Source organism: Phyllopteryx taeniolatus, chromosome 6 (genome assembly GCF_024500385.1).
Source record: "Phyllopteryx taeniolatus isolate TA_2022b chromosome 6, UOR_Ptae_1.2, whole genome shotgun sequence".
NCBI classification, from domain to species: Eukaryota; Metazoa; Chordata; class Actinopteri; order Syngnathiformes; family Syngnathidae; genus Phyllopteryx; species Phyllopteryx taeniolatus.
In genome coordinates this window covers 16,719,122-16,739,094 of record NC_084507.1, presented here as the reverse complement: position 1 = coordinate 16,739,094, position 19,973 = coordinate 16,719,122, and the positions used below count along the sequence as shown (strand labels likewise).

Here is a 19,973-nt window from a genome sequence, read left to right as displayed (position 1 = left end):
GAAAGAAAAAAAAAAAAAAAACTTACTTTTGCTTTCTGTATGTACCAAACACACACACCCTCTCACGCCCAACAACCATTTCCTTTCAAATGTGACCTACAAATGCAGCAGTGATCATATTAAAGAGGGTCCGGGCCACATTCAAAAGAAGGGGGGAAATGTCATTGAATTGTTTGAATAAATTCACAATTTTCAGAGAATTATAAAAGCAAAAACCGACTTAATCTGAGAACAAGGTATTGATTTTTTTAGTTTAAAAAAAAAAATAAAAAATTCTGAAAATACGTTTAAATGTGTCAAGAAAAAAAAATTGAATGGTAAAAAATTAATTTTCAGAGCATAACTGTAACGTTACAAGGAAAAACAGAATATATTAGTCATGTTCCACCCCAAATAAATTCTTCTTTCAGAGACTAGATATTAAAATTTAGAGGAAAAACAATGTCCTATTACAAAAAAGAAGCAACTTTCCCCTTTTTTTATATTACGTGAATACACATACAATTCTAAACTCTTAAACTAAATACAGTCTCGAGACTGTCATTATATTATAGTAATAAATTGTATACATTTCCCATGCAATTATGACTTCATTCTACAAATATTACCTTTTTTTTTTTTTTAAATCATGACTATATTCTTTTCATATTACCACTTTATTAAAACATTAGTCTGGTAATATTCACATCACATTTCAAAAGTAAAAATTCTTGGAATATTACGACTTTTACATACTCTTAATGTTCCAATATATTATATTTTTCTAATGGGTGACAATTACTGTAATATCACCACCTACTTTTTTGTAATCCCACGACTTTCGCCAGTATGACATTCACATAATATAACGCCTTTATTACAAGCTTTCATGAAAATAACTATTCTTGTAATTTTGACTTCTTTTCAGTGAGGCCCAACCACTTTTTAGTATGCATTTGGAGCAAATTTGGGTGTAAAGATGTGCCGTGCATAAGCTACCTTTACAATCTATTTCACAGACTAATATCATGGACATAGAGCGGACTATAAAGACAAAGCTAGGCTGTTGTCCTCCAGTACACAAACATAACATATTGACTCATTTAAAGACACTGAAAGGCTTTGTCGCGCCACAAATGCATCTTCTCTGGTGGGGGGGGGAAAAAAGCACTTTTAGAGCTACAACGAGAGAGGGAGCAGACGCGCATTTGATGAGGCTCACAAGCACGCAGGGAGATGGCGGCACCGGGCGTGAGGTCGTCTTAATGCACACGGAGAGACTGGCCTGTAACCTGTACACAGGCAGTATTGTGTCACATGTCATATATATATATATATACTGCTATACCTAGCAAGCTTACAAATTTAGCAGGGAATTCAATTATTTCCTCTACTGTCTGTGTGTGTATATATATATATATATATTTGTACCTGGGAAATGTGCACTCCGGTGAGCTTCTCCACCGCCAAGGGCACGCGGGTCATGATCTCCAGAACCTCGCCGGCCAGCTTGGAGGCGCCGACGTCCCCGCCACCGCTGGACACCATGGTGACCTTCTTGGCCAACGACAGCGGTTTGCTGATCTCCTCAGCCATCTGTGGGACCGCATGGATTTGAAGATTAGGTAAACATGAGGAGAAGGTACAGGGCCACCTTAAGTTTGTTAGTGAACATCTGGCTCAAACAGTTGTTAAGACACTGCAAAGTAATGGACTGAAATCTGGCAGTGGCCGCAAGGTCCATCTGCTCAAGAAGGCACACGTACAGGCCCACCTTAAGTTTGCCAGTCAACATCTAAGTGATTCAGAGACTGTTAAGACACCACTGTGACGTCATCTGCAGGGCCACACACTGCATAAGTGTCAGTTCAAAGTGGAACTGACCAGAGGGAGCTTCTCCAGCAGCATGTCCACCATGGCTCCTTCTCCGTACTGCTTGAAGGCTTCGGCCTTCTTGGACATCTGCTCTGCCTCGGCGCGGCCTTTGGCCTCCAGGGCGAATGCCTCCGCCTCTCCCTTGATCTACACACACACAGGACAAAGAAGAACATTGTGGGACTAGTGAAAGAAGCGTTTGTCTCTGTAGGTTATCCCAAAAAAATAAAATAAAACTCACTCTGATAGACTCTGCCTCAGCTTCAGCTTCCATGATGAGCTGCAGGCTGTCAGCAGGAAACAAACGTGTTACTGTAACGCCTTAGTCATGATGCCACGGCCTGGCCTACAAGCGCTGACTAAAGCAGATCACACTGTGAGATAATACGATGATGTCATGGCCTTGCCTCATAATGCTACATTCCAGATTGAGTTGGTAAAATCCAAGTGTGGGTTATTCTTGCCTTCCCAGCAAAGCGTTAGTCTAATGTAAACACGAACAAAGACAACACTTTTTCTGGAGTGCAACAACTTTGTCCTTGAATTAGGGAGTAGGAACACAGACTTAAGACTCGTGTTCCGAAGCATTCCACCTCGACAAAAGGTAGGACATTTCTGAGTTCAGGAACGCAGCAATCGATTTGGCCCAAGAAGGAACTCGGCTGTTTTGCCCTCGTTCATCATCGGAACCTCCAATTTCCAGCAGCATTCTAATTCGCATTTCCAACTTTTCTGGAATGTAGCACTTATTCTCGTGTGAAGTTGTAAAGGTTTCAGGAATACAGAAATTGATTAACAGAGTAGGGTCAAAGGTTGAAAACGTTTCCAACTCTTCTGGAATGCAGCAAACATTTTGCTGTGCGTTCACAGATAAGAGCTCAGAGTACAAGCGGCGCTCGAATACATTTTTCGTAGATGGTCAGACATTGGAAATTTCGAACTTTTCAGGAACGCAGAATTCGAGTAATCCAGAGTAGGAACTCTTAACTTTGAGACCCGCTTTTCCGACTTCTTAGTTCTATGGGCTGCAGCAAATCGATTTACAACTTCAAGCATAGTTCTAATGCACATTTCAGATGTCCAAGTTTTCTGGAATGCAGCAAATCAATTTACCCGGAGTTCGCAAGTCAGAACTCTGACTTCCAATGCACTTTTCCGAGTTGGAGATTGGAAACTTCAGACTTTCTAGTTTCCTGGAACGAAGCAAACGCATCACCAGTTTGCAAGTAGGAACTCCCACTTGGAGCCTGCTACGCAACGCATACACTTTCCCTTGTCCGAGGTCAGAAAGTGTCTTTTCTGGAATCCCGCAATCAATGTGCCTTAAGTTTGCAAGTAGAACACTTGTTTTCTTCTTGTAGATGGAGTTTGGAAATTTCAGATTCAATTTTCCCTGAGAAACACTCCCGACTTCAAGCGGCATGCCGATTAACTTTGCCTAATCAGAGATCCTAGATTTCTGGCTTCTCACTTTTCTGGAGTGCAGTTTCCAAGTGGCCTACCCAATTACTGTGGTTTCATCTCAGTTTCAGCAACAAGGGGGCCATATTTGTTTGGCTTGTTGTGATCTACTAATTTATTTACACGTTTCTTAGCATCCCAGCATTGGGAATTGTCATTTCTAGTTTTTGATGCATTCCTAGATAGGCTTTACTGCTTTACCGCTGAGCCTCGGCCAGCCTCTCCAGACGATACTTCTCGGCCTCTGCGGGCTTCTTGACTTTGGCCTCCAGCTCCTTCTCCTTGCGGACGATCTCCTGCTCCTGCAGCATGGTCTGCTGGCCACGCTCCACCACCTGCACCTGCATCTTCTCCTCCTCGATGCGCTGCTTGGTCTTTGCCACCTGCGAGGCCGAGAAGAAGTCAGGAGAGGAGGGGAATGCGCAGGTACAAGTTCCCGTCGTGCCACCGGAAGGCTTGGGGAACGCACCTGAAGCTGATAGGCCATTTCGGACTCTGCCTTCTTGGTGTTGACCTCCACATCATAGGCAGACTTTTTCAACTCGTAGTCCCGCTGGGACTTGGCCATCTCGATCTCGTTCTTGTACTGAGCAGACACCTTCTCCTGCATGGCCTGGGCCTCCTTCATAGAGAACAAGAACAGAGACATTTAAAGGAAAATGTACTTTTGAAGGTTTGCTGACATCGAAGTGAGCTAAACTAAAGATGACATCGTTACCCTGATGACAGCGTCCCGCTTGTACTGAGCCTCTCCGATCCTGGCATCCTTCTGCACCTGAGCCGTCCTGGCCTTGCCGAGGGAGTGGAGGTAGTCCTGGAATAGACACACAGAGACAGCTATATGTAAATAAATGTACTGATTTCACAATCTGTCTATTATTGTGGTTGTACAACTGCAAAACATCCTATTAAGAGCTCTTCCTAATATTTTGGTACCCTTATCTATCTACATTACAAGGAAACTGTTAAACCGCTCCCAGTTTGATACAGAGCAAAGGCGCACGGTTGCTATGGTAGCACTTTGCTCTAATTCGTCGCTAATGTAAAGAGCGGTTGAGGGAGTCAATACTGGCCACTTAAGTGTATTAGTGGTCAGAGACTAAAAGGTTCATGAAAAGAAAAGAGATGCTGGTACAGTCGATGTCTGCAAAATTCATATGCATCAGGATTGTAGGAAATATGTACGGAGCTACGCGTGTAGTGTATATGACATTATTAAATTAAAGTGTATTGTACTGAGGAGCCAGGCACTGTCCCGTGTTGCAATTGTTTCCATTTCCTGTTCTATGGATATCATATGTATTATTGTTAACTCCTGGTCACTTTGGCAGTGAAGTACAGACGTTGCCATACACAGAAGAATTTCACAACTACTGTGACTCAATAAGCTGCAGTAATAGAATATAAATATGTGTCTGTCTAGATGTGTTGCTACACCATTTGTGTTCAAAATATCTGTTGCTTGAAGGGTTATAACTACAGGCACACCAAAGCTAGTTTCGTTAGCCCGTCCACAGCATTTTGCATTGTGTGCGAGCAATAAGCCAGCAGGCTTTCATAAATTATGTAGTTTAATTCAATGCACAACATGCAATTCTTTGTTTTGTTTAACTTCAAATGGGACTGCCAATAAAAATCTTGAAACAAGCAATTGGCCACTTTTTTTTTTTTTTTAAAGAATTGTTCACTATCTGCTAATTGATTTGAAGTTCATTGCTACTATCTAGTGCTCCTAGTTCAGATTTTTGCTAACAATTCAAGACAAAAAAAAAAAAAATCCTCAAATCTAAATAAGTCACAAGTCTGGTCACCCAGAAGTTGACGTACCATTGTATGTGCATTCCCTCAATAAAGGTTGGGAAACACTGGACTAAACTATCCCATTAAATGAGAGTTGAGGCAGCTTTTTAAAGGTCGTTGCAGTAGCACACTAACGCTGGCTTCTCTGAAGGGTGTACCTGATCATCATGGACATCTTTGAGGGTGTAGCTGACCACCCCTATCCCCATGTTGACCAGGTCCGAGGAGGCCACCTTAAAGACCTGCTCGGAGAACTTCTTGCGGTCCTGGTAGATCTCCTGCAGCAAGCGAGAGACACATTTTAGTCACTCGTTGGTAGCGGGCCGTTGGCTTGCGTGCCACTATCCGACATTACATCACCTCCACAGTGAGGTGAGCAATGATGGCCCTCTGGTGGCCCTCCAGCGTCTCCAGGGCGATCTGGGCAATCTCAGCCTCTGACTTGCCCATGAACATCTGGCAGGCGGTAGCGAGCATCTCCTTGTTCTGGCCCTGGATCTTCACCTGGCAGATCAAATGGTATGACAGAACGGGGAGACGCACACACTTTTTTTTTTTCTTCTATTTGTATTGGTCCCTCAATATTTGTAGGAGATATGACCGAGCAAGATTTTACTGCCTGTATGAGCCACAAGATGGCAGCAAAGCACTACTTTTCTATTAGACAGGGCCATTGCCTAACTAAATGAAACTCCCCCCCCCTCACCCTCACTTCAACATAATTCCTTGACACCAAGATGCATCAAAGCAGCACAGAAACAATACTTGCCTGCATGTTGGCCATGACAATTGAGCCCCTAAAATGTTTTTTTGTATTAACAATTCTGATACTAAGTATCAGTGCATCAATGCAGGTTAAATTAAACATTTTATTATAGTACATCTGTTTAAAAAAAAAAATTATCATTTCCCTTCATCCATCCTCTCACATGTTACCTGAGCAATTCCCGTGACAGAGATGGGGACACCATGTCGGGTGTACACTTTGTCACTCTTCACATTTAGAGTTAGTGTGTTCAGGGTGATCCTAGAAGAACAAAAGATACAAATCAGGAACCGTCTCAACATCTAAAGTGCAACTCAACCGGTACCATCTTTAGGCCAAATTGTAAGCAAAGCTGCAATGAGTTTTGTTGGATACACAGATTCGTGTTGGACTCTGATAAGTGGCACATACAGTAGTACCTCAACTTACAAGTGACCAAACGTAAGAGTTTTCGAGATACGAGCCGGCTGCTTCTTTTGTCTTGAGTTGCAAGCAAAAATCTGTTATGAGCGCTAGATAAACAAGCAGCAGACTGTGAACAATTCTTCAAAAACACAGCCAAGTGCTTGCGTCAAGCTGTTTATTGCCACTCCCAGTTAAGTTTACTTTAAAACTAAACATAACAGAGAATTACATTACTAGAAATAACTTACGAAAGTCAGCTAGCTTGATGCTAACACAAAATGCAAAACACCAGAGATGGGCTAACGAAACTCGGATCACTGTTACGATTGTTATAACCCTAAATCAAAATATGCAGCAACACATGTAGACAGACTATATAACAATATTTACTCCATATATTCTTTGTCCTCTGTCAAAAATGACTATTGTTGCCGCTTACCAAGCCACAGCGCTGTCTTTTTCTCGTGTATTACGTACGTCTGTCTTATACTGCCCCCTGGTGGGCAAGGTGAAGCACAACGCCTGGTTCTTTACATTCCATTTAATTACGTTTTAAGTGCAATACTGCTGTGCTATTTTCATCATTAAAAGACATGACAATTATTTTATACATTTATCTAGGCAAGGTATTTGCAATGCTTAAAATTCATAACAAGGTTGTGCCATTATACAAGAGGATATGAGAGGCAGAGCCAGGGAGAAGTAAGTCAATTATCAACCACTCCCCTGGGCCTGTGATGACCAGCAAGACCAGAAAGGAAAATTTTATACTCATCTCCTATTAACAATGAGCTCAATGTTTCATGAGCGACATTTAGAGCACAGGCTGACAATAAAAAGGACAAATAAGCAGAATAGCGCCATCACCTCTGAATCTGCTGAATACACGGGAAGACAAATACTCGTCCTCCGGCGATCATTAGAGGCGGAGAGCGGCCAAAGCCTGCAGGGAAAGAGAAGGATGCAGAACACACACATTAAAATTGCTCATGTGTAACTGGCTGCATTCAGGTCACAACCTTTTTCACACAAAAAAAAAAAAAAACTCTGTTTATCCATGATGTCCTCACCAAGAACTCTGCTACCAAACTTAATGAAAAAGTCTAAACGTGTTTTATTCTGTAATAACACATGATAGTAAATACTATCTGATACCTGATACAGAGGTTGAAAGTATTAGCTTAATGTCGCAACTTTGATCTGTTAATGAGGTCATCTGGTCACGTGATTAAGGGTGAGGGGGGGAATGGTGCCCCACTGCTTAATTAAACAAGACTTTAAATATTTAAAGTTTATTTAAAATGTGAAATTTGTAAATGCATTTTTTTTTAAGTCTCGGAAAAGAGAAATTGCTTAATATAAGACAGTTTTGACAAAAAGTGTTTATTTAGATGTCAAATTTGTAAATTAATAAATAAATATACTGTAGTTCCTCCTTTTATACAATGAACTGATGGCCAACTGCTAAACTGAACCCAATAATTGACAACAATCAGTTCATTTAAATGTGGAATTTGTTAAATGAAAATACTAACAACGCAAAGAAAAATGAAAAAAATTAATCTAGTCACAATCACATTTAATGTAGGTTTTCCTTATACACCATGAAAAGATTGCCCACTGCTCAACTGAACCCAGAATTGGCAATAAAATGGTTCATTTAAATGTCAAATCTCTCTTAAAAATACATTCTTAATAGTCTCATAAACAATCTAAATTACATTTCATTTTCTCTCCTTTTACACAATGATAAACTGACTGCAAGAATTGACGATATTATGGGTTCATTTACAGTTTTAAATGTGTAAATAAAGACGAAGAAAAAAATACAAACTACCAAAACTAGTACAAATTTAAAAAAAACTTGAAAACAGTAATCACACGACTTACCTGAGACCACCATGGCTTCATTGGGTCCACATGTGTAGAACATTTCTTCTGCAGCTTTAGCTTTTAAAAACACACGAAAACCTCGTCAGAACTAAAAACACAACAATAGCGACTCTAACAGATTAAAAGTCAATCACTTTTATAAGCACTAGTAAAGATTAAAGCGCTTTCTCGGGAACATTGCCAACTGGACATGTCGCCATTTAATGATTACTGCGCTGCACTGCACTGACGCGACCACGCCCCCCGACCAAATTAAAAAAATAAATAAAAACATGAAAACCACAAGAAGCTCGAAACAGTCTAAAGTAAATATTTCTATTAAAGACTTTGTTTGTCAAGCTTAATCCAATTAAACACGTTCAAAATGATATTTGTTCGCGTTCACAGCGTGCATAATATCCTCCACTCCTTCATCCCTCCTCCTCCCCAAAAGAGCACATTCCGAGAAGCTTAACGGTTAAACAGTGACGACTCTCCTTTTTCTTCACAGAATATAAAATCCGATGAATAATAAATCGTTGGCACGCAGGTTTGACCTACCGTTATTCGTCGAGGAGAGTAAAACCGAGCTTTGTCCGCGTCGGTCTGGTTCGAGTGAGGAGGTTGCTGTTTACCGTCAACCGGAGCGACAAAAATGTCTGCTAGACCGGAAGTGCACGGTGGCCACGCCCATAACCCCCCCCCCCCCCCCCCCTTCACCCCCAATGTCTCTCTGTTACCATCTGCTGGTCAAGTGTGACACTACACCTTAAATGACAAAATCATGACGTGTACTCCAGCCATCCATTTTCCGTCCTGCTTATCCTCACTAGGGTGGCGGGCGTGCTGGAGCCTATCAGCTGACTTCTGGGCGAGAGGCGGGGTACACCCTGAACTGGTCGCCAGCTGGACGTGTACTCTAATGGCGAAATTGTACATTTTGGGGGGGGGGATTCTATAGCTTCCCAAATGATGATAATTTCAGCATTTATAATCATTCAGAAGAAAACCACAATTCCGAAAATTTCCATTTATCCCATAAATTCACATTTTCTACCAATAAGCCCTTTCATATTAATGGGAAATTTTCGAGAACAAATTCTACTGAAATTCATCATTCTCACATCAATACCGTTAGCCTAACAGCATAATTGCCTAAGGCCATGTACACACATAAGGATTTTTCAAATCTTTGTAAGAGACCACACATGAAGATAAAAAATCAGGCATGTGATAGTTTTGGTAGTACTGTGTGCGGTGTGCGCTGATAATCTCAACGCAAAATACCACAGACATAAAGATTGTGTTCCATTGCTGTTCATGAATGTAGTCCGCAGAGACAGAAATCTCACATGATCTAACAAAAACGAGGAAGAAGAAACAATGCCTTGCACTGCTCTTTCCCAAGTGTTGCCAGGGGCGGAACCAGACAATTGTGGCCAAATATTTTTGCGATACGCCTCGAAAACCTATCGCTGATGTGGCGCTGATCAAACTTTTTGCCCCTTGAAAACCAATCGTCAACAGAGGGGTTGATGGTGCTTGCTCCCATGCTACCGTGTTGCGTTTTGAGTCTTTATAAACAACATGAAAATTGGCGAAACATGAAGGCCGCGGTTATCGGGGTGGCCAACATTCAGTGTAGGGTGGCCAGCCCTTGGTCACACCCTGGCTCCGCCCCTGAGTGTTGCCGATTACTATTTTTCACATTCCGTGCACAAAAATCATTCAAAGTAATTGAGTAATTTAAAACAAAGTTATCTCAAGTTTACCATTTCGCAATTTTAACCTTTCCAACTTTTCTTTGTTTAATAATCAAACCCAAAATTACTTTTTTTTTTGAAGAATTACACATTTTCCATGAGAAATGTCCAAATTTATTGAAAAATTGGGAAAAACTCACCTCAAATGAACAATTTCTCAACTGATAGAAAACAATTCTAACTTCAAAATGTTGAACATTTTAATGGGGAAATAAAATCTAAAAAGTCACCTAAAATTAACCAGTACTCAGTTGATTTAAACCATTCAAACCGCATTATGCTCAACATAAAAAAAAAAAAAATAATAATTCAAATTTCCCATGAGAAATTTGACACAACAATGGAGAAATTCACTTCAACTTTTAACTAACGTCTAATTTCAAAATGTTACATTGTATTTCAAATTTTCCAATAATATAAATTAGTATTGTGTACTAATAATCATTCACATTCCACAAATTCCCATGAATCCATTTTTCTGCAGCGATTATTCTCACTCGGGCCATGGGTGTGCTGGAGCCTCTCCCAACTGACTTTGCGCGAGAGGCAGGGTACACCCTGAACTGGTTGCCAGCCAATCCCAGCGCACTTATAAGACAAACATTCGCACACGCATTCACACCTATGGACAATTTGGTCTTCAATGCTTGCTTTTGGAATGTGGCAGGAAACTGGAGAAACCCAAAGACAACCCATGCAGGGACAGGAGAACATGCAGACTCCACACAGGAAGGCCGGAGCCCGGATTTTAAACTACGACCTCCTGAACTGTGAGGTGGATCTGCTAACCGCTCACCACTGCGCTGCCCACAAATTTCCAATTTTCCCATAATTCCACATTTTCCACACACACAAAAAAAATCTAGTTAATGGAGAAATGTACCAAACTGACCTCAAATCCAACTTTTTTTTTTTTTTTTAAACAATTGAAAGCATTCCAGCTTCAAAATGCTCAGCATTCCCCCAAAACATTTTGAAAAGTCCACATATTCATGTATATGTATCTACTGTAAGAAATACTAATCTTTCTGAAATTGCAGACTAATCACATTTTATAGAAAGTATCTCATCGATATAAGTACTGACAAAGATTATTTTTCAAACAGAAAAAAAAAAAGTCTGTGCGTCTGACTGTTGAATGTGATGTCTGCTGTGTGCGTCTTTTATGTCCTCGCCACCACTCCCAACTGTGCAGGAGCTGGAGGAGGGGCGCCGTAGCCCCTTCTGCAGCCCGGCAGCGCCGCACCAGGCTCAGCCAATCCCCACATCAGACAGCCCTTGCTTCCCACAAGCCCCGCCTTCTACTCCAAGCCTGCCTTTCCCTGGAGCCCCTCCAGCATTATAAAGCCATTGTCCGACGCAGGCTCGACTCATCTTGTTTCTGCCTGTCTAAGGAACTCTCCCCCGACTTTTATTTTTGGCATCCACCATGAGGGAGATCGTGCACATCCAGGCCGGACAGTGCGGCAACCAGATTGGTGCCAAGGTAGGAAATATGGGGGAGAGGGGAGAGAGGGAGAAAAAAAAAAAACAACAAATCAGATATTCTAACAAGTGGCCTGTTTCGCTTTGGCTATATGTATGTATGTGTGTGTGTGTGTGTGTGTGTGGTGGTGGTGGTGGTGGTGGTGGTGGGGGGTGTCTTAATTTATGCAGGTATGGTAAACAATGACTTGATTCTAGTTGGTGGACAAAAGGGCTCACTCAACAAAAGAAATGAATAACACACAAGTTGATTTCACTTGAATGAAATAAGAAGAGTGGCTGGCACGTAGTCTTTTCTTTCTTTCTTTCTTTCTTTTTTGTCTTTTTTTTTTAAAAACAAAAAAATGCCATTGTGCAATGCGGTGTCATGGAGGGTGGGTGTGGACTGTGGAGCGACGGAATAACGGTACACTTGCCTGCTTGGGTCTTCTGCCCGGGTGTGTCTCTCTCCCACATCCACGCTCTTTGTCTGCCTGCTTGTGTCGAAGTGAGCGCAATATTAAAGAAGTGTCTGCATTCACTGTCTTTTCCTGCCTTTGTCCTGCTTCCCATTTTAAATATTCCACACAAAAGAGGGCTAGTGCTCCCCCACTTCCCTTTCTTTCCTACTTCTTTCGAGACTAATCAATAACTGCTATCGATTAGATGATCATTTCTGGGGGGCTGCAGCAGATGGTTCAGCCCATCAGCTGCTGTGTAGCATGGGTGTGGCACGGGTAATTGGCAGACAAAGCACCAAAACGAAATAAAGAAATGACTCATTAACTTACTATTTTTCCTTTCTGGAGGTGTTATCTCTTGATTTATTGATTTAAACCCCAATTTTCATTTTATGTTGCTTTTCTTGGCACAATAGTCGAGCACATGACATCATTGTGCTTGAGGGTCACACATCTGCTTTGCAACCAAGGCTACAAATTCTTAAAAATAAAAAATAAATAAAAAAACCCCCTCCCACTCATTTATTCACACAATTGCAGTCTTTTCTTCCTTGCATTCATTGTTTTGGTGTTATTTTCAATATATTTCCATAAATTACTACTACAGGGGGCCTGATTTGGCTTCAAATACAAAAAAAAAATATACATCTGCCTAATACAAGATGCTCAGATTTTTAAATATATCATTTAGTAAAAATCCAGATAATTGTCTGCATTTAGGAAAATAATTTAAAAAAGGAACAATGCCTTACAATCAATGTAATACCCTGAAGCTTTTTTTTTTTTAAATCTATTTTTGTCTGTGTGATCCATAGCCCCCCCCCCCCCCCCCTTACATTAATAAAAAATACATTAAAAAAAATACAAAATAGTTAAATATGGCTTACAATCAATATGTATATTTTTTAAAGATATTTTATTATTTGGTCAAATTTGCGTGTCCTAATTGTCTTTGTGATCCATATAGGTTGTTCCTCCCTTAACCACATTAAGAAGAGGGTGAGGGAAGGATTGGAGCAAACAGCTGATGCTCATTGCATCCAGGGTGCATCCCCTGCTAATCTGATCCTGCTCGTCTGATAGCCTGCCTATGAAAGACTAGCATCAATTATACGCTTATATTTGACATAATTCTGCTGTCAAATACTCGCTCTTTCGTAGCATTTTGCTGTCCGTGCGGACGAACTCGGATGTCCAGCGGGCTTTGATTGACCCAATCGCTGAGTGGACGTCATTGTGGCTCAAGTGGGTCAGGGTGTGGCATCATTGTTTTGCGGCTTATTGTCCTCATTCTTTCATCGGGAATGTTTTGCTGATCCATTTTCATACTCTTCTTTGTGCTCTTCATATTAAGGTCAATTTTTTTGGGGGGGGGTCATACTCCACTGATGACTCCCCAATCTCTTAAATACTGCGACCCGCTTATCTAGATTACTTTAAATCCTGCATCTGCTGCTGCTACAAAAAAAAAGTGAGGCTGCATGGCAGGGAAGAAAAGTTGGAACTTGGAAGATCTCTTATTGCAAATAGCTACTTGCTTGCATCAACAGTTCCATTCGGAGGGATTTAAAGCACAGAAGTGTGGTCTTTTAAAGGGAAAGTGGGGGGAGGGGGTACAAAGCATTCAGTACAGATCTCAATACAATCAGCTTCAGTGTGAGGTTTATTTTTTAGTTATAATGGGGATGACTAGCTTCTTTGAGTCTTCTTCTTTGCATGTTTAAATCTGAAAAAAGTGTTCAGTCATCAGTATGTGACTGAGGAAAGTCAACAGTTCAGTAAAAGGAGGGATAATCTTGCATTTTAGCACCACAAATCTCACATTGCAAATGTGCAAACTCCTGTTTTTCTCATTGGAACTCCCCCCTTGTCCTCCCCCAGTGACTGGAACAGCACTGCTTGTTGTACTTGCACTGAGGCAACAGCCAGTCATGTGATTGTGTGTGTGTGTGTGTGTGTGCGCAGTTCTGGGAAGTGATCAGCGATGAGCATGGCATCGACCCAACGGGGACCTACCATGGAGACAGCGACCTGCAGCTGGACAGGATCAGCGTCTACTACAACGAGGCCACAGGTTATACGACATACTGTAGCTTGAACTAGATAGAAATGACATTTTAAGCAAGCGCAGAAAAAAAATCATTAAAAGGTTAGCAGCAGATTAACAAATGGGAGAATTGGAAGGGGGACAGATTAAGGGCAGAGGGAGGTAACTCGGTATGGGGGCAGAGTGGTGTGATGGGGGGAAAAGAGGGGAGGGCGGTGAGCATCCTTTTGTCTGTGTTCCTTTATTTCACTTTGGCTTGTGTTCCATTACTGAGCTGTTTTTCTTTCTCTCCGTGCGTGGACCTCCCTCTCGTCTTCCCGCTGTAGGAGGGAAATATGTCCCCCGCGCCATCCTGGTGGACTTGGAGCCAGGCACCATGGACTCTGTGAGGTCCGGACCTTTCGGCCAAATCTTCAGACCTGACAATTTTGTCTTTGGTGGGTGTGTTTATAAACCCTACTATCAAAAGTACTCGTGCTTAAAAATTGAGCTAGCCTTAACGCTGTCAACAAGTGGACGTTAGCCACAGCTGCTACATTGGTAGCGTGACTTACAGTATTTGAAATGGAGTGTTACCATAACACCAGATGTTATTGGTTTGAAGTTTAATTTTTTGGAATATACAATCAATTCCAATAAAAAAAAAGAGGTTTTAAACTTGCCTGTCGAGCAGATACTGCTAATTCGCTGCTTAATCCTTCAGCTGTTTGAGCTTCTGGCCAACGAGGGTTGGGCATTTTTACGTTCTATTTTACGGAGGTGGATATTCCGCCATAGTTTCATCAAAGCTCCTGAAGCCCGAGATAATGGGTCAGCACAAGGCCGAGGTGGCATGCCTGCTATGAGTGGGCCCGGAAGTGCACTATAAATGATCGACACCACATCAGTCACACTTTCTGTCTCTGATTTTGGTTTTCCTTGGGTGGTGTGATTTCTTGCACATCAAATTAGAGACACAAGGTGAGCCAGGGTGGGTTTATTGTTATATTTATTTATTTTATTAGTTTTTCTTTTCACACATTTTACTCATGTTCCACTCTTAGGCCATACAAATATAACAAATATGACAAAAACAAAAAGTGATTAAAAACAAAAATCTAACTCCCTTTAAATAAGTACATACCTGTATATTTTGTAAAAAAAAAAAGACTTAAAGTAGAATGATTTAATTTCTGTACTTAAAGGTATAGAAAACGTCTTTACTGTCAATTACTATACACTGTATACAATACTCATTTTGATGACTTGGCACAACAGGAAAAAAAAAAAAAATTCTCCACACAATCTTTTCCATCCTTTTTTAACTTGCTGGTATTTTTAAAATCTATTTATTTATTTTTTGGCTGGCAAAAGACAACATATTCACCACAAATCCTTTTTGGAACCGATAACACTAAACCAGTCTCTAAAATGGATGGGGATATCGTGCTTCTCCAAATCTGTTACAGTCGTCGTTAATGCTCCCTGGTTCTTGTTCCTCCATGTCGCTGATGTCCCTGTTTGTTTGTTTGTTTGTTTGTTTTTTCCTTGATCCCAATCAATCAATATATCAACTGAGGTTGACTTTGTCTATTTGCGTCTTTTTTGTTCTCATTAGCGGAGGCTGTAAAAAAGTAATGGCTATTTTGACAAAGTAAGGACTAGAAAGTATAAATTTCAGTTTGAAATGGAGAGCACGAAAGAAGAAAATGAATCCCAAAAATTAACACTCAAAGAAAACTCTCTATTTGTACTTGGTTACGTCCCACCACTGTTAGCTGACTAGTCTTCTGTAAACTTTGTCGTCGTGAAGGCCAAAGCGGTGCTGGCAACAACTGGGCTAAGGGTCACTACACGGAGGGTGCCGAGCTGGTGGACTCTGTGCTGGATGTGGTGCGCAAAGAGTCGGAAAGCTGCGACTGCCTGCAAGGCTTCCAGCTCACGCACTCCCTGGGCGGAGGAACCGGGTCGGGGATGGGAACCCTGCTCATCAGCAAGATCCGAGAGGAATACCCCGATAGGATCATGAATACCTTCAGTGTGGTGCCTTCCCCCAAGGTGAGATCACCTCATTCATGGAATTTCTACAGCTCTTGTCCTCATTAGGTTTGTGGGTAAATGGAGCCAATTCCAGCTTACTTTGGGCGAGAGGCAGGGTACACCCTGAACTGGTGGCCAGTCAGTCACAGAACACATAAAGACAAAAGAAAATTGTTCTATCCCTGACTGTCCAGTGACTGTCCCGCCGATAGACATTCTCTGGTTTTGCACGAATGCCTGCTCTGTTAGTTCTGTGTTTTCATCAGTGGTCGTAGAAGCGGGCCCTCCGCTGCATGGTTTGTAAAGACCAGATCCTATTTCGAGAAACATCCCATGGATAGCTTAAATTGTACTGTGTTGGAGTAGTGTGCCGGACATAAAGCTTCTCAAACTGGTGCTGATCTGCAGTCGGGGACAGAAAAACTTCTTGCCAGGCAGCAATTTTGCAACGGTGCTCCAATGTCAATTGGCGAGCTGTGGGCAAGGCGATATAGAGTATATGCTTAATAAAACTGAAAAGCCTAAACTGCCAAATGTGAACGACTTCACGTGTGTCCGAATGCTACATGTAATGAAATAGAAAAACCGAGGTACACAGGTATAGTAGCGCTGCCAAATGTTACGGAACATCCGTATTTTGTGAGCAAAATCACTGAACGTTGACTTGTTGTGGCCGTAACACTGATTGTTCCAGATATTGGGGGTAAAAAAAGATATATATCCGGCGTCTGACATTACCGGCGTGTCCACATTGAACAGCTGCCTGGTGCATGCTATTTTATTACGCCACTCGGCTGCAAAGCCGTGGAGGCAAACGTTCTTTGCGTCCAGTGTCAACTCATTAAGTCATCATCTCCATGGTAGCGATTAAGCTACACTTCTTACAAGTGTCACGAAGGGAGGACGAGGAGTGGATAGGCGAAGACGATCTCATAACCGTTCTAATTGCTAAGCTATCATTATGCAGTCGCAAAACATTGAAATAAGTGATTTGGTAAAACGATAAACTTGTCACATACTGTAGGTCTGGCTGGAACCGCATTTTAGCGGAGAGTAACCAACTTTGAACAGCAAAATGACAGGCCAATTAATATGTTTAGTGAATATAAAATAATACACATCCACACAGGATGCTGCATCTGAACTGGAAATGAATTGGTATGTCACTGCACACGTCACTTCAGAACTCGGGCAGTTTAAAAGTATATTATTATTATTAGTAAATATTGAAATCTAAGGTTACTTTTATTAATCGCACAATGGGGACATTTGCATCGTTTCATCAGCAATTGTGGATATAGGAACTATATGTAATAGCATGCAAGAGAAGATGTAATTACATTTCTTCTTACTTGTATAAGTATATTGCACAAAATAAACTGTTGTTCATACATAAACTATCCAATTCAGTCTATCAGCAATGTTATGTTTGTTTGCAAAATAGTGCTGAGTTTTAATTTTGAACTTTGCAATCTGATTAATTTGCTATAGTAGTATATTTGCTGTTTTTATTTTATTGCCGGGGTTGAAAACAGAAATGGATATTTTTGATGGAATGTCATATACTGGCACTTTGATTTGGGCTGCAACTGCGTCCACCATTACAAGGTTGACGTAATAAAAACATTAAAATGACAAATATTGAAGCCGTCATTTATTAATGATTATGATATATGAATTATGAATATTCTTGACAAAATTTTGAGAATAAGTAAATTCAGACAAATTTGGACAAATTGTTGTGGAAGTGAATTTTTATAGGTTGGCAACTCTGGCATAGTGACTTTTGGGATATCCTGTGCCTATGTACAGTATATGAGAGCTGTCAAACTAGACGTGACTGGTTTCCGCGCACCCTCAAAAAACTTTTGTCATTAATATGGACCGATATCAGCTGCCTTGATCCCGAACGATACACCAATTAGCAACGGCTAGTAAGGGTTTTTCTCACCAGTGTCGTTGCAGTGCCTTAAGCAGTGCCCTCGTTTTTGTCAGCTGTCATTCATGGCCCCCTTCAGCTCGAGGCCTGGGTTGCGGCATCTGTGTTCCACTGTCCTGCCTAAACAGGATAATAATGTGTGTTTGTGTGTTAAGGTGTCCGACACAGTGGTGGAGCCCTACAACGCCACTCTATCCGTCCACCAGCTGGTGGAGAACACAGATGAAACTTATTGCATCGACAACGAGGCGCTGTACGACATCTGCTTCCGCACGCTCAAGCTGACCACGCCCACTTACGGAGACCTCAACCACCTTGTATCCGCCACCATGAGTGGCGTCACCACGTGCCTGCGCTTCCCGGGCCAGCTCAACGCCGACCTGCGCAAGCTGGCAGTCAACATGGTGCCTTTCCCCCGTCTGCACTTCTTCATGCCCGGCTTCGCCCCCCTCACCAGCCGGGGCAGCCAGCAGTACCGTGCCCTCACCGTACCAGAGCTCACTCAGCAAGTGTTTGACGCTAAGAACATGATGGCGGCGTGCGACCCTCGCCACGGCCGCTACCTCACCGTGGCCGCCGTCTTCCGTGGGCGCATGTCCATGAAGGAGGTAGACGAGCAGATGCTCAACGTGCAGAACAAGAACAGCAGCTACTTCGTCGAGTGGATCCCCAACAACGTGAAGACAGCCGTGTGCGACATTCCACCCCGTGGCCTCAAAATGGCAGTCACCTTTATCGGCAATAGCACGGCCATCCAGGAGCTGTTCAAGCGCATCTCCGAGCAGTTCACCGCCATGTTCCGCCGCAAGGCCTTCTTGCACTGGTACACAGGCGAGGGCATGGATGAGATGGAGTTCACAGAGGCCGAGAGCAACATGAACGACCTGGTGTCAGAGTACCAGCAATACCAGGACGCCACGGCCGAGGAAGAGGGCGAGTTCGAGGAGGATGCCGAGGAAGACGCTTAAGAGAGAAGAGCGGCGGCGAGACAGTCAAAGGGTCCACCGCTTATGTAACCCAGGAGACCACATAGTTTCAACTGTGATAGAATCTGATTCTTTTAGACAATGTTAGTGTCCCCAAGTCATTCATCGTCAGTAAAATCTGTCAAATGAGAAGCTGCTGTCTTTTCATCATTGCTTATATGTATTTTTTTTTTCAACACGCAGCCATTTACTGTTCAGTCTGCAAAACAACATGATCCTTCCCAGCCTTTATTGAGCCAAGACACATTTTACATTAGAGAAATCTCAAAGCACCAAACACAAATGTCACCCCAAAACAGGTTTACTGCCTATAGATGCTATTAGAAGACAAAGTATTACTTATATTTTGGCCAGTCTAATAGAATCTCCTACCCTCACTTAAATGTAGTTCTTTGGCACCAAGATGCCACAAAATGGTGCCAAAGCCCTGATTTTATATTAGGTGGGTTTTTGGCACCATCTTGTGGTGTCTCAGCCTGTTTCCGAGAGACCACAAAAACGGCAAATAGTTTTTTTTTGTTTGTTTTTTTTTCCCAGAAAGTATTGAAAGATAATTTCCCCCCCCCCAAATACTGAAAGTACTAAATAATCTAGTCTCACTGAGTACATGCAGCCATGAGAAATAATAAATTATTTCAGCACACACAGGCATAATTTCCAGAGGCAACAGACCAGATAATGGCGCCGTATTATTAAGTCATGTAATATCTGCTTTTTCTGCTTTCCCAGTAGTATTATGGCATAACCAATGAAAAGCAAGCCAAGCGACCACGGCCATCACAGGCATACCAAGTCACAACAAAAAGTGCTCATACCTCGCTGGAATGTGACTGCATCTATTCAGATACTAAAAGTAGCTTAGCTATATATAGCTGGATGCTTTAAATACATTTGAGATGCATACAATAAGGGAGAAGAAGACATTTCAGTCCCAATACAAACCATGTACACAAAAAGGACTACAAATAAAAGTAATAGGCTACTTTTTAACATTATCTAAATGTAAGCCAACTTATTTTAGTTTTAAAAAAGTACAAAAATACAAAATATGTACAGGAGCATATATTTCTAACAAAAGCATTTTTATGGCACTTTCCTTTTTAGAGGCACGTGGCGCGAAACACTGTAGTCCGACT

General features: G+C 41.8%; 2 protein-coding genes across 2 annotated transcripts; one reads left to right on the top strand and one right to left on the bottom strand.

Annotated features, from left to right (window-relative positions):
* Window positions 1-263: 263 nt before the first annotated feature.
* Window positions 264-8,842, bottom strand: flot1b (flotillin 1b). Its single transcript, XM_061776890.1, has 13 exons — window positions 8,720-8,842; window positions 8,177-8,236; window positions 7,154-7,229; window positions 6,052-6,142; window positions 5,476-5,619; window positions 5,274-5,393; window positions 4,034-4,129; window positions 3,785-3,937; window positions 3,517-3,698; window positions 2,096-2,141; window positions 1,864-2,001; window positions 1,411-1,575; window positions 264-1,271 (listed from the first exon to the last, which is right to left on the bottom strand). Exons 2-13 carry the CDS (start codon window positions 8,217-8,219, stop codon window positions 1,242-1,244), a joined length of 1,284 nt encoding a protein of 427 aa, XP_061632874.1. The 5' UTR covers window positions 8,220-8,236; window positions 8,720-8,842; the 3' UTR covers window positions 264-1,241.
* A 2,404-nt stretch (window positions 8,843-11,246) lies between these two features.
* On the top strand, window positions 11,247-18,969 carry tubb5 (tubulin, beta 5). The gene is made up of 5 exons (XM_061776889.1): window positions 11,247-11,407; window positions 13,812-13,920; window positions 14,220-14,330; window positions 15,686-15,930; window positions 18,007-18,969. The coding sequence occupies exons 1-5, from the start codon at window positions 11,351-11,353 to the stop codon at window positions 18,817-18,819; spliced, it is 1,335 nt and encodes a 444-aa protein (XP_061632873.1). The 5' UTR covers window positions 11,247-11,350; the 3' UTR covers window positions 18,820-18,969.
* The last annotated feature ends 1,004 nt before the right edge of the window (window positions 18,970-19,973 follow it).

Bases quoted from the DNA above. Each gene is read 5' to 3' on its own strand.
- flot1b (XM_061776890.1), bottom strand. From the start codon at position 8,219: ATGTTCTACACATGTGGACCCAATGAAGCCATGGTGGTCTCAG. The intron at 4,130-5,273 runs GTACACCCTTCA...TGTCTATTCCAG, and splicing joins AAGATGTCCATGATGATCAG to GACTACCTCCACTCCCTCGG. The intron at 2,142-3,516 runs GTAAAGCAGTAA...TCCTGCTGACAG, and splicing joins AGGCTGGCCGAGGCTCAGCG to CCTGCAGCTCATCATGGAAG.
- tubb5 (XM_061776889.1), top strand. From the start codon at position 11,351: ATGAGGGAGATCGTGCACATCCAGGCCGGACAGTGCGGCAACCAGATT. The intron at 13,921-14,219 runs GTTATACGACAT...TTCCCGCTGTAG, and splicing joins CTACTACAACGAGGCCACAG to GAGGGAAATATGTCCCCCGC. The intron at 15,931-18,006 runs GTGAGATCACCT...TTGTGTGTTAAG, and splicing joins GTGTGGTGCCTTCCCCCAAG to GTGTCCGACACAGTGGTGGA.